Source organism: Callospermophilus lateralis, chromosome 7 (genome assembly GCF_048772815.1).
Source record: "Callospermophilus lateralis isolate mCalLat2 chromosome 7, mCalLat2.hap1, whole genome shotgun sequence".
NCBI classification, from domain to species: Eukaryota; Metazoa; Chordata; class Mammalia; order Rodentia; family Sciuridae; genus Callospermophilus; species Callospermophilus lateralis.
In genome coordinates, this window is record NC_135311.1 from 63,292,240 (window position 1) to 63,307,409 (window position 15,170).

The 15,170-nt window shown below is 42.0% G+C and overlaps 1 protein-coding gene across 1 annotated transcript in view; it reads right to left on the reverse strand.

Moving 5' to 3' along the window:
- Bcar3 (BCAR3 adaptor protein, NSP family member) overlaps window positions 1–15,170 on the reverse strand; it is a 114,123-nt gene that overhangs the window by 71,653 nt on the left and 27,300 nt on the right. The window contains exon 3 of the mRNA XM_076863485.1: window positions 1,537–1,576. Within this exon, the coding sequence (XP_076719600.1) occupies window positions 1,537–1,576 (40 nt within the window). The remainder of the gene's footprint in view (window positions 1–1,536; window positions 1,577–15,170) is intronic.

Here is a 15,170-nt window from a genome sequence, read left to right on the forward strand (position 1 = left end):
GATTACAGGTGGCCACCACCATGCCTGACAGGGTTGGACTTTTGTAAAAGAAAAAAAAAACTGAGTTATTGGAGTAAATAAAGATCAAAGGTAACTGGGGGTACTGTGGGATACAATCTCTGAAACAAGGAATGGAGTGATTTTTTACAGGGTCTTATACTCTGTATAATCCTAGGTTACATTTTTTAATGCCATTCAAGTCAAATCCTAGGGTGTGAATAGCACCCTTAATGCTCAGCAAAGCACAACCTATACAGAAATACATGATATCTCCAGGAGAGAACAGGCCCACTGCTTATAAAACTGACCAGATTCTGGTTTGGTGGCCCTGATGGCTCAGGATTACACACTTGCTGCAGTAAAAACAGCTCTGACATTACTCAGTGTGAGATGGAGAAAAATAATATCCACCTCCATTTACAACCCACTTCATATTAACTGCCCTGCGTGGTCAGGTGGTACTATTGGTGCTTTCTCTTTTCCCATCTTTACCTCTGGTCTAAATGAGAGGAAATGCCAGAACTCTGGGGAAAGTATAGGTACAAAGAAAAGCAACAGGCCTCAATGGTTTGAAATCTGGATGATGCCCTTTGAATAATGAAGACAGAACATGGCTCCTGGGGTGGGGGAAGCCTACATCCTAACTCACGCCATGAAATTTCCTAAAAAATAACAATACATACTATCATAAATCCAAGAGTGACAGATCACACTTCACTCTTCTGTAGCAGGTACCAGATTTAATTACAATTCAAACACAAGATAAAGCAAACATACACAGCCAAAAAATGTGGGGAGGGCCGAGGGAAAAAGTGAAAAATATCTTTTCTTTCTGCTTAAAAGGGAAACTTTGTTTAGAAGGGCTGAAAGGGCTGACTATTTAGAAGCACTGACTGTTGGCCCCACTGGAAAGTAACATCTTAATACTCATCTCAGATTAGCCACCCAACAAGAGGATGGCTGTTTGAAAGGGAAGAATAGCTCATAAAACCTCAGGGAGACTTCAGTCCTCCACAGGAGGTAAACAGTTCCTCATCTACCATTCCAAAATCCAAAAAAGCTCTGAAAACCAAAACAAATTTATAAAGAACTCATTTGGCAGTAAAACTAAACAGAGCTCATTTAGTGACAAAATGTGTCTGGAGCTATATAAAATCATCTGTTTATCCCACTCGGTGTGAATATTCTTACCTGTCACTGCCAAAATTAATGAATTTGACTGTGGGGTGCTGACCTCATACCACCTTGGGGGTATTACATATCTAAGTCATACCTTTCTTAAAAAAAACCCAAAAAACCCCTGAATTTTAAAATACATCTAAGTCATAAAGGGGTGTGTGTGGAAAGACTGTAGACCTGTAATAGGAGGACCCAAGACCCTTGTGCCAGAGAAAATCAATTCTTCTCTGGTTGTTTTAGACATCACTACGAGCTTTCTACATAAGCCAGACTGCAGCATGATTCCACAGAACTGCGTTAGAAATGGGAAATCTATTACACAGGGTCATGACTACATGTTAAATCACAGTTTCCTACCTTCACATATTCCAGAGTTGGGTCCAGAAGATGTGGATCCCTGAAAAGAAAAAAACAAACGAGAACAATTAGGAACAACATGTTCTTATAGGGAGTAAAGTGTGTCTAACATTATTTCACCCTATTCATGTAAGTTAAAGCTGAGTATCCACCTCTCAGACAGTAAGAGACAGGTACGGAAGTCAGAACACAGGCAGATTCCTTTCATGAGAGAGGGTGGGCTACCATGACCTCATATTTTCCTGTCCAGTTTGGGCTTCAGAATGTTAGACTATTTGTATGTGACAATTCTAGGTTCACTCAAGCATAAAAACTAGTCTCAAAGTTGGAAGCAAAGAGCTCCAGGGGGGGACAGAGGTGAGGGTAGGGTGGGACTGGGTATCAGAACATGCAGCATCTTTGAATACTTGGTTAAACCCCGATGCTCCCCACCCCGCAGCTATGCTGCGCTTACTTTGACGTTAAGGAAATGGAGTTCAGGCAGGTGGGGCAGCTGCCCAAGGTTGCCCAGCACCTGGGTAAGTCTCCTCCCAGGTCTGCTTCTAAACCACAAACCTCTCTTCTTGTCACTGGCTGCTACCCACCCACTGTTGATGTAAATCTGGCTGATACATTCTAATTTTCTCTGGTGCCTTAGTGTCATCCCCAATGTAATGTCTACTCTTATGTCCACTGTAATAATACGCTAGGATCAGCGAGACAATCAGAAGTAAACAGCAGCAGGTGGCTTGAGAGGGTGAATTATTATAGAAAGTGGAAAGGTCAAAAGGTATGACTAAGGCAGCAGGAAGAGGGAGACAAGAGAGCAAATGTTTGCAGTGCTGGCAGGGTTACAGTGCAGTGTCCCCCACAGTGGGAAAGACAGCCACCTTCAGAGACTTCAGAAAATCAGCCTGTCCCCACAGAGAGGAGATCATTTAAAAAGGACAGAGTAGCTCTAACGCCTAGTCTCTCCTCTGAAGGGGAAGGAAGGTATCTTAGCATAGTGACACAAAGACCACATCCCTTGGGAGACAGGGGATCCCCACTGACAAGCAGCTCCCTGAGCAAAGCTGAGCTCAGCCCTGAACGGGTTCCAGTGGACCACTTCTCTGGCTGTAGCGAGGCTGCAGTGCTCCTTTTCTGAGCACGGCCACTGCCGGGGTACAAGGGGTCTTGGTCTTGTGGTGGAAAATAGGTGCAATCCCAACTCTCATCACATGATTTGATTGTTCATTTAGGACAACGCACAGCCCGCATGCGCAGAGGCCAGCTCAACTGAGATGCGTCTTTGCATGCAAATAGATTAGGTTCTGAAATTCGTCCCTTTATAGGACCAAAGAGTCAGAGAAGGGCTTAAGCTCACAAACCCTGGTTGCATTCTTATCAAAGAGGGATATGAATCAGCCTTTCAAAGCCTTCACTGGAGGTGTACTCTGTCTTCAAGCTGGTATTCACCAGGCACCTGTCCCCTGGGACACTTGACACCCTGCTTTATGGGGCTCTGTGATGTCGGTGCTGTGCAGTGCTGCATTCTGGAGAGAGTGCTAATGTCATCAGGCTGTGGTTTCATTGAACTACCCTGCCAGTCACTAAAACTCTGACGGCACCATTTTGACTGTGCTTCCCCTTGGAGTTCTTGGAAACTTGATTCTTTAGTGAATTAACATATTAGGATTACAGACCTAAATTTTCTGGCCCTGGTAGTACAAAAAAATGTTGGAACCACTGAAATGTTGTTTTCATCTTCATATTTTGATTTTTATGTATACTTAAAATGTACTTTACATACTAATATATGTGCCTTCATACATAGGTTAAAAGTATTGGTGTGTACTGTCAAAATTGATGGTTCTCAAATTTTTTGATCTTAGGATCTCTTTAACACTCAAAGAACCTTTGTTTATGTGGGTCCTATCTATTGATTATTGACATTAGAAATTATACTGAGAAATTTCAAAATATTTACCAACTCAATTTTTTTTTTTTTTTTTTTTTTTTTTTTGCAGGGGATGCCAGGGATTGAACTCAGGGGCACTCAACCACTAAGCCACATCCCCAGACCTACTTTGTGTTTTATTAGAGTCAGGGTCTCATTGAGTTGCTTTAGTGCCTCACTAAATTGCTGAGGCTGGCATTTAACTTGTGATCCTCCTGCCTCCAGTTCCTGAGCTACTGGGATTACAGGTGTGAGCCACTGCACCCAGTCTATCAACTCAGTTTAAAAAATAACCCATTATATGTTTACATAAAACTATTTTAAAATAAAAAAATTTTCATAACAAAAATGTACTGAGAAAAGTGAAATTATTTTACATTTTTGCAAATCTTTTTCATTTCTGGCTTAGTAGAAGACAGCCAAATTTTCATGCTTACTGCATTCAATCTGTTATATGATATGTGCTGGCTGAAATAAAGGAAGAAAATTCATCCTTATACAGATGTCATTGGAAAAGGGAGGTATATTTTAATATGCTTTCTGGTAGTTATGGCTATTCTGCTTTGATATCATAACAAAAAACAAGTGATAGGTTTCTAAAGGTTAATTGTAATATGGTCTGAAACCATATTAGCTATTATATCTATCTTGCACTTTGAGTGCCTTTATTTATGTGTGATTCTGTAATCAGAACTCTGTAAAACACTGCTTTACTGAGTTATGCAGATCTCCCAATTTTTGACCCATTTCAATTATAAAACACACACACACACACACACACACACACACACACACACACATACACAATACCACATTTGTTAATATCACCACTGATCTCATAAGAGAAATTATTATTAGGGACCACCAAGTTAATGGTAGAGAGTATAAGTTTTCCAAAATTCTAATTTTCATTTGAAGACCTGAATTTTTATCATTGACCACTAACATTGTTAAGTATTTTCCTTGAATTTCATTTCATTCATTTTTGGGAAAACACTAGTCAAATATGATGACTACTAGTCATGACTTATGATTTCAACTTTTTTTTAGGCCTCTTACATGTCATTATTTTAGTAACTTTATTTATGCTCAGGTTCTTTGTTCTTCCTATAAGATTTGGTTGTGCCTTTTCCTTTTGAAAGCTGAAGTTTCCTTCTGGTTTTTTTTTTTTTTTTTTTTATACATGCACATGAAAACTCACTGCATCTATGAGTTAGTTCTCAGTCTAACCCTCAAACTCTCTTGGGAAGGGGTACATATCCAGTACTGGCTGGGTTGGGCTGGGCTGGGCTGGGCTGAGCACAGTGTCCAGGCCAGCTCCTGAGGTGGTGATGGCTATCGTGAGCAGAGTGCCCACTCAGAGAACGAATCCTCTCTTTATCTTGTTACAGTAAATTTGAAAAGGATATTTAAGACTTTAGATTTAAAAAAATTAAAATTGTTAAAAATTCTTTAAAAATCTAAATTTAAAAGAACTTTATTATTTTACTTTTAAATTTTTTTATTTTGTTTATTCTAATTTGTTATATGACAGCAGAATGCAATTCAACTCATATTATGCAAATAGAGCACAATTTTTCATGTCTCTGGTTGTACACAAGGTAGAGTTACACCATTCATGTTTTCATACATGTACTTAGGGTAATGATGTCTGTCTCATTCCTCTGTTTTTCCTACCCCTAAGTCCCCTTCCTTCCTCTTCCATTCCCTTTGCCCTATCTAAAGTTTGTCTCGTCCTCCCATACTGCCCCCCATCCCCATTATGAATCAGTATACTTATATCAGAGAAAACATTTGGCATTTGTTTTTTTGGGATTGGCTTATTTAAAAGAAAATTAATTTTTTAACCTATTCACCAGATATTCTTAAATGAAACTAATTCTTCTGGGGCAGGCAGTATGGGGAGCAAACCCAGGACTTGGCACATACTAGTAAGCACTCTACCATGAACATATCCCCCATCCTAATTTTTTTTTTTTTTTTAACTCTGGGAGCACAGAGGTGAGGATACAATGACTATTGGCACAATTTGGTGGCATTCTTACTTTCTACTGAGGTTCCAACATTTTTATTCAGCATTGCTTTTGTACCATCACTGAAAATGTCAACCCAGTGAAACAGGCAAATAACATCTTATTATCGTTATAAGTTAAGTTACATCTTACAGATCCCCTAACAGGGTCTCATGAATGCCATGTCATGGATCACATTTGGAGAATCACCACTCTAAATGAATGAATGTACATGCTTCAGCTTCAGGCTCAAATTTTTTTTACCTGAGATGTGCAGCATGGATATCAAAAGCTCAGGTCACCTGAAACCAAACGAGAAAACCAAAAAACTTCTGCACAACAAAAGCAACAATGAAGTAGAACAGCAGCCTATGGGCTTGGGAAAATATTTGCAAATCACATTATCTGATAAAGCGTTAATAATCAAAATATATAAAGAAGTCACACAACTCAATAGTAGAAAAGCAAATGATCTAATTTAAAAACAGGCAAAACGTCTGAATAGACGTTTCTCCAAAGAAAACATCAAAATGGCCAATGGGTCTATGAAAAGTGCTCAACATCCTGAATCATCAGGGAAGTGCCAATCAAAACTACTATGAAACACTGCCCCACACCCGACAGGATAGCTGTTATTGAAAAGTCAAAAGATAACAAATATTGGCAAAGGGTGTACACTGTTGGTGGGAATGTAGATTGGTACAGTCGTTATGGAAAACAATATGGAGGTTTCCAAAGAAATTAAAAATAGGACCCAGTGATCCCTCCTCTGGGTATATGCCCAAAGAAAAAGAAATCACCACCTCATAAAAGCTATCCGAAACTTCCCTGTCTTTGCAGTGTTACTCACAAAAGCCAGGATATAGAAGCAACTTAAGTGTCTGTGCATGGATGATTGGATTAAAGAAACAGTGCTGTTTATATACACAGGGGGATGCTATTTAGCCATGAAAAAGTTGAGATCTTGCCATTCACCACACTTGGATGAGCCTGGAGGACATTATGCTTCATCAAATTAGCTAGACACAGAAAGAAAAACATTTCATGATCTCACTTTTTTTAGATTCAAAACCAAAATTCAATCAGGAGGCTGAGGCAGGAGGATCACTAGTTCAAAGCCAGCCTCAGCAACAGTGCGGTACTGAGCAACTTAAACCCTGTCTCTAAATAAAATACAAAAGAGGGCTGGGATCGTGGCTCAGTGGTTGAGCGCCCCTGAGTTCAATCCCCAGTAACAAAAACAAAAACAAACAAACATACAAAAATCAAAAAACAAAATTCAAGTATGCAGGGATAGAAAACAAAACAGTGGTTACCAAGAGTTGGAGAGGGGGAATAGGGAGATATAGGTCAGAGGATACAAATCAACACATCAGTAGGATGAACACGTCTAGCTGTCATGATGGTCAGATGGAAACAATCCCAGATGGAGTCAGACCTAACTGTCCTGGTTACTTATAATACCCCTAAGTTGGAAGTTCCTAAGAGAAAGGTCTTCAGTGTTTCTTATTCTGAATTAATAAACTGGCATCTCAGGCCTTAAAAAAGGAAACTCAAACAAATGCCTTAAAAGTGTAATCTATACTTGACTAGTACTATGGTACAATTTTTATTTTCTAGAAGCCGAGAATGCATCTATTTAATATGAATGACTTCTTTTGAAAGCTTCACTGTCCAACATGGTCATCACTAACCACAAGTGACTATTTAAATTAAGTCTAAACAAAATTAAAAGTTTAATTCCTTAGTCATACCAGCCACAGTCGAAGTGCTCAACAGTCCCATGTGGCTAGGAGCTACCACATTGCACAACTTTACTGCAGTTAATTTCCATCATCACAAAAAGTTTGATTGGGTAGTGATGTTCTAGAAAAAACACTTATAAATCAAAGAGCATTGTGCTTCCAAGAAGACCCGTGCTTTGTTACTTTGGCTTATGATTTAGTGACTAAAATGCCAAAGGAGATTCGATGTGCTCTCACTTAGAAGGTAGCACCAAACAATGGTGTCACAAGCCAACAGTGTGATGTAGTTCCTAAGTATTTGTTTTTAAATATATCTTTTCTTTTTACTTGAGACTGAACCAATTGCATGTCAGTGGGCTGTTTCTATATGTGAGAAGTAACATGGATCATTCAGACATTATGCAGCACTGGAAGAATGAGTCAAATTCCATAAAATCAGCCGGGCATGGTGGTAAGCACCTGTAATCCCAGTGACTCAGGAGGCTGAAGCAGGAGAATTGCAAGATTGAGGCTAGCCTCAGCAACTTAGTGAGATCCTCACTTAAAATAAGAAATAAGAAGGGCTGGGAATGTGACTCGGGGGTAAAGGCCCACTGAGTTCCATCCCCAGAACTAAACAAAAACAAATTCAGGAGGCTGGGGTTGTGGCTCAGTGGCAGAGTGCTTGCCCAGAATTAATTAGCTAAAGAGATTGGAGGTTTATTTTCCTCTAACCTCTAACTCTACTGTCAATGAATGCTAACTTAAATTTCTTTCCTACTAGTGATTAAAACTTCCTAATTCATGACAGTACTCTCAGTGTCCTGACCAGCAGGGTTGAGGACCAGTAATTTCCTAACTACTTAAGGAGCCTCATTTTTCTCTCCTCTCAATCTCAGCCTCTCAATCTCAGCCTCACTTTAAGATCTGAGACTGCTCTCCTGGCCAGTGTCCGTGGTTCACAGGTTCCTCCTCCTACAGGGGGTCCATCCCCGCTGGCCCCTGACCTCAGGCTGCTCTGGCCTGCACCACTTCTGTACAGTGTTCTGGTGGTCAGCTGTCCTACCCCCTGCTTGGACCTCACTCTTCTGATGAGACTACTCTCGCTAAGAAGGCAGGGAACTGTTCTTAAACACCAACCCTGGCCCAAGGGACCAGGAAGGAAAACTTAAGGAAGTATAAGAAAAATGTGAAAAGGAGGATGTTCTACTTGAGGCAGGGCCGAGGGACAGCACAGGCTATGGGCCTCCAGGTGACCCCCATCAATCCTGGGTATGTACCCCTTTCCCCAGAGTGTTTGAGGGTTAGCCTGAGAACCAGCCTGGCGAGCTCTGCAAGTGTTCACGTGCATCTCTGCAGACAGGGAGAGAGGAATGTTTCAGTTTTCAAAAGGTGAAAAGGAGCTGGGTGTGGTGGCACATGCCTGTAATCCCAGCAGCTCAGGAGCTGAGGCAGGAGGACCGTGAGTTCAAAGCCAGCCTCAGCAAAAGCAAGGCGCTAAGCCACTCAATGAGACCCTGTCTTTAAATAAAATATATGATAGGGATGGAGATGTGGCTCAGTGGTTGAGTGTCCCTGAGTTCAAACCCTGGTACCAAAAAAAAGGTGAAAAGGAAAAGACCGGGTAGGAAGGGCAGATTCTAGGCGACATGTGTTCTGCCTAAAAAAAAAGAGCTACGATCACAAAGCATGACTCTATTTCCTGTGATATGCTGAATAGACTAGTTGGGCTGAGGAATGCTATAATTAGATCATATCTGGATTTCAGCAAGGAAGTTGAGAAATCATGATATCGCTGACCAAACAATGTATGGGAAACCAGGTTATTTAAATTTTAGTAAGGTAGATTCATTTCAAACTAAAAAACCAGAATCCCACCAAAATAAAAACAAACCCTTGAATACCCAGAAATGTTCTTGTGGGTATGTGAAGCGCTCCATCCCAGACCCCTGCTATTCACACTATTATGGTACCTTAAATGAGAACATCAACAGCAAAGTGACCAACTCAAGAATGAAGAAAATCTGGCAGGACTAGTTCACAGGACTTGGCTGAGGGTTCACCAGGTGAACACAACCTCTCTACGTACCTTGGTTTTGTCATTTGTAACATGGGAATGATAATAATACCTGCATTACAGTACAGTTGTGAAGAATAAATGAAGGTGAAATTAATTTATCAGAATATTTAAAACACTGCCAGATTTGTCATTTCACAGTGAATAATATATGGGCACAGACAGTGCTATAAGTGTGAGCTATGTGCCAAATACATTAATTTGATTGTCTCCCTGCCCTCCAAAAAAATAGTTTAGGTGAAAGATAAAATCTAACCAGATGAAGTGGAACAGGGACAAAAGTATAACTTCTAATTTAAAAATAGTACTTGGGCAATAAAAGGTAGGAAGGATATAAAGATATAAACTTTAGTTGACTGAATTTAACTGCAACAGCTGGATGAGGTCATCAAAGATGTTGGTGGGATCCCAGGCTACAGTGACAGGAGATTAAAAACCAGAATGAAAAGGAAGTAAGACACACTTCTCAGAGCACATCTGGAATATTCACTTACAGTTAAAAAAAAAAAAAAAAAAGAATAAAATAGGAATAATTAGAACACTGGCTTAGCAGGAGTTTCAGGAAAACCAGGAACCAGGGTGGGCATGGGGGGGTCTTGAAACACAGTGTGGGGAAGATCAGAAAGGAAGAGGCTGAAACAGTTAGCCTGGACAAAGTGGGCTTAGGGAGAATGTAGACAGACTGATTGTCATCTGACAGCCTAAGGTCTCTGTGAAGGAGGGAGAGCACACACACACTCTGTGTGTGTGTGTGTGTGTGTGTGTGTGTGTGTGTGTGTGTGTGTGTGAACTGTGGGGAGAAAGTTAGATGGGGTGGGGGTGGGTCTATGGGAAGATTTCAGCCTCATTTTAAGGAAATGCTTTCCAACCACCAACACCATCTGAAAATAGGAAAAAATGCCTTCCTAAGACAGGGTTGACCTTTTAGATCTTTCAAATGCCAGGGCTGGTCTTCAGTTCGGCTGCCACAATAAGCTCGTGTGAAGATAGAGATCTGTCATTTCACAAAAGGATGACGAACCTTATTGAGCACTTACCTGGTGCTAAAGTGATATGCATAAATTTGGGAGATTTAATCCTCATAATGCTGTGAAGGAGGTAGTACTATCCCCAACTTACAGATGACAGAAAGGACACCATCCAGGACAAGGAGGAGCTGGGTTTGAACCGGGTGCTCTGACTACACTATACCAGGTCCCCTGGCAAGACAAACTAGGCTCTCAGGGCACTGGCTGCAGGACTCCAGTAGACATCCAGCTGATCATTCAACTGAGGCTATGAACAGACACAGATAAGTCTCCAATATCTGTGTACTGCTCTAGCTTTCCTCCTATTCTCTATGAGAGGTGAAGCCAAGAGAAGCCACATTGCATTCAGGACACCTGAGCAAATCTCCCAAGCCTGTCAGCACTGATCTCACTGGGCCTGGGGAAGACATTAGCACTGGGTCCTCCATGTCAGCACATCGGCCCACACACTTCCATTCCTCTGGAAATGAGACTAAATTCAGGCAGATTCACTTGAAGAATCTTCTGAGGAGATATTTAGCACTCCCCACAGGATTATTCTGCTTTTCCTCATGTGAAAGGCCTGGTGAGCAGAGAAAAGGATGCAACGGAAGTCCCTCTTGGCCCTGTCCCCAGATGAACTCTGCAAGGTCTGCTCATGGGTGGCTGCAGGGCTGCGTCCACTGAGAGCAGATCCTGGCTTCCGGGCTCCAAGGGGCTGTGAGTGAAGCCTCAAATTCTCCTCACCCTTTTTAGAGAGGCAAGGAAGGGAATTAAGGAGAATGCCATAAAGCTAAGTTAATGTGTTACAAATCCAAAAGCTTTAAAAACCAATGCTGTGAGCCAAATTCAGATGATATTTAAACGCAGAAGGCTGTGTCTCCTCCTCTCTCAGCCAGCCACCTGATCTCAGCTCACCAGCAAGGAGCCCTTCCTAGTGAGCCAGAAAGTACAGCAGTTGGCCTTAGAGGCCAGCCTCTGACGTGAAATAGGAATCCAATTATCGTAGGAGACAGCAGCACACAGTCCTTGAACCATGGATTTATATTCTCCAAGGGAGATCACCAGAAAACAAACAGAAGAACTTGGCAATATAAATGAAAAGGGTGTTTTTTTTAATTATTTTTTTTTGCTTATACCAACTGTGAATCCCCACCCATGACTCCACGGTATGGGCATCTCTGTTTACAACTGGGGGATCGAGCAGGCACCACGGCCCTCCTGGCAGGTGGTACGCTGCCCACCGTGAATGGTCAACTGAGGAGCCAGGAGGGTGAAACTCAATCTCCTGTTATTTTGAAGTTTATTAAGTTAAAACTGTGTCTACTCAGGATAAGTCACTTTTTCCAGTGTCCCATTTTTCAAAGTTCAAACTTCAGGAATCCTTAGCTGAGAGTCACGGAAATGATATATTTACTAGTTTCTCATTAGTAACCAGATTGACAATTTCCTCCCTCTTAAAAAGACACCTGATCTGAAGTTATGCTATTCTGAGTTCAGTGGATCTGCTCCTAGGCAACACTTCACTAATACAGGCCTCTTTTGAGAGGCTGGAATATAGATGGGAAAGAAGTGTCCTATGTTTTCAATTACCCACTGCCTTAAATGAATGATTGTCTAATTCTTTAAATATTATAGAATACAATTGTGGCAAAGAGTATTTCCAAACTTCTTTTTGGATAGAAAGAAAAAGGGATCACTTGTTAGATAGAAAGAAAAAGGGATCAATTATTTCATGCAATGGAGGAATGTGAGAAATTAGATTCAGGCATTCCAGACTGAGGACAGGGGCCTCTTTTAAGCCATGTACACAAGCAATTGGAAGAACTGGCCCATCACCTCTGCATGAGGCATGGTGTCCGCATTCCCATTCACCACATTGTAGATTTATTTACACAGGCCTCTCTTCTATTAGATGGACTGCCCAGAGGAGTGACATATCTCTGCACACCTAGCACCTCCCACAATCCTTCCACTCATCCCCAAAAGATTATCAAGCATCTATAATGTGCCATGCATGAGGCCAGGCAATGAAAAAGCAGGGACCAGAGACAACATCCTTGATTCCAGAGAAGAATCAGGCAAGCAGGGAAGACAAATCAACAGACCCAACTCAGCTCAAGTTGGTGAGAGGGTATGAGTGGGTAGGAAACACTGTAGAGGGGCCTTCCAGGTAACATTTAAGTTTTGAAGCCTAAGTGGGATGATTTGTTTCAGTAAATAAACTGTGGGGTACATGATGGTGATAAATGTGCCAGGTAATAAGTGGCACATGCAAAGATATGGTGCACGCGATCACGTGGTACATCTAGGGAACTACAAGCAATCGAAGAGTTAATGCTCCCTAATTGGGGCCATCAGCACCTCTCTCTGTATGCCTTCAACACCTGCAACTCCTCACCAACTCTGAAACCAACTTCCACACAGCACCATGTCACTCCCCTGCTTGGGTCCCCAGACTGCTCCCACCTCATCAGAGCAAAACCCTCAGTCCTCACTATGGTCCCTGAGCCTCACATTATGACCCTGGCCAGCTCTCCAACCTCATGATTATAAGCAGGATTCTAAAGAGTCTCTTCTGCTACATTTCTGCCCCCTGCCCACATGCAATCAAACACTAATCTAGGTGTTGGGAGATATTGGAGGGATTTTTTCAGGTGGATTTAAGGTCCCGCTGGGAACAGTGGTCATGCCTGTGGTTCCAGCTACTGAGAGGTTGAAGCAGGAGGATTGTTCAAACCCAGAAGTTTGAGGTCAATCTGGGCACATAGTAAGACCCTGCTTCTAAAAAAAAAAAATCAAATTTAAAAAAAGGAAATTAATGTCCCAAGTCAGTTGACATTAAGATATGGTGATGTGCAGATAGGCCTGACTTGAAGTGTGAGGGTGATTTGATATGAGGTGGCCAGCTATTGGTGTGATATTATGATAGGGTCCGTAAGGCGGCCTATTGCACAGAACTGCAAAACTGCAAATGGTTTCCAGGAAGGAGCTGACCCTGGCCAGCAGCCAGAAAGAGACCTTGGTTCTTCAACTCAAAGGAACTGAATTCGGTCAACAACCTGCATGAATGTGGAAACATCCCCAGAGCCTCAGAGAGAACTCATCTAGCTGACATTCTTGAAAGTGACACCCTGACCCCAGACCCTGGGTGAGCTACGCCAGACCTCCGACCTCCAGAAACTGGGATGAAAAAAGGGTGACGTCACTGAGTTTTTTGTTATTAAGCAAAAGAAAACTAACACACTCATTGTCTCTTCTACTCTCCTATCTTAGCCATGATGACTTTTGTTGTTACTCCAACATGCCACGCCTTCCCCTGCCTCCATGCCTTGGCATTAACTGTTCTTTTGTCCGAAATATTCCTCTCCCCAATACAGGCTCACTCCCTGACACCACATCGCCTCCTCGGAGGGGCCTTTCTTAACCCTCCTCATTAAATTAGCACCACCACTGCCCTCTACCCCCTCATCAGGCTTCCATATTATCTGATATATTAAACTTTTGTTTGCTCACTGTCTCTTTCCACTGGAACATTATCCTGCTAGGGTGGGATACCTCTGCTTTATTCAGCTTGGTGCTTTGTATGTGGCAGTTGCCCAGTAACCACCGGCTGAATTAATGGGCAAGAGAGCAACTAACAGAAACATGGGATGGAAAAGGCAGCAGAGTGGTGAGGCTGGGGAGTGGAGGCTCGGAGGAGGCAGGGCCAGATCACAAGGAGCTTGGATGTCTGTAAACATATTCCAAAAGCAATGGGTCGATTGGAGGATCTTAAGCTAGGAAATAACCAGAGGTGTGTGTGTGTGTGAAGTCCCACTGCAGCAGTGAGAAAAACAGATTTGTTGGGGGGCAAGTTGGCGTCAGGAAGACCAAAGGAGAGCCTGTTGGCATCACGTGGGTGAGAGGCATGAGACTTGGACTACAGTGTCGTGGGTGGATGGTATAGAGACTGAAGAGGTTTTCATAAGTGAAAATAGATGGATCTTGGTAAATGACTGTCTTAGGTAAGTGAAAGGAAAAAGAGAGGCGAGGACACTCCTAGAATTCTTTCCAAGGGAATGAGGTAGATGGTGCATGGTGGCACACAGAGGGATGTGATGCATTTGTTGAGAATGAATTAGCAGGGGCTGGAGCTGAAGCTCAGTAGCAGAGCACTTGCCTAGGATGTGGGAGGCACTGGGTTCAATCCTCAACACCACATAAAAATAAACAAATAAAAAAGTCATGCTGTCCATCTACAACTACAAAAAAAAAAAAAAAAAGAAAGAAAGAATGAGCAAATACCTCTGCTCCCAAGCACTGCTCTATACTAACTTTTAGGAATAGGGATCTGAATGAACAAAACTTTACCTCCTTACTATCCATTTTTCACGGTGAGCAGTATACACACGCCACTCAGCTTTTTGACAACCCAAATCAGTTCATCCCTCTCACTGACAAATCACTTACTTTCAGGAGGATCTTTCTCATCCTTCAAACCATGAACTCTCTCATGAAGTACAAAAAACAAAACAAACAAACAAAAAAAACCCAAACATTTAGAGGATCCCTACACACCTACACACTAACAAAAATACTTAACTCATGAAGGAAAAACCGAGAACAATAAAACCAGGTAGCTGCACTAATACTAGCTGAGAGTGTCCAAGTTCATATAGTTTTGTACTTCTCCATCACCACCATGCTGCACAGCTGCCACTGCCTGTCTTTTCCACTGGACGATAGGCTCCCGGAGGACAGGGACTACTTCCGCTGGCTCATCAAGCTTTCCAGACAGTATTTGTCACAGTAGCCAATTAATAAATAAATAAATCCAGGAACAGACACATGAAAATACAAACCACATGCGGCTAGGGTTGTGGCTCAGCAATAGAGCGCTTGTCCAGCACATGC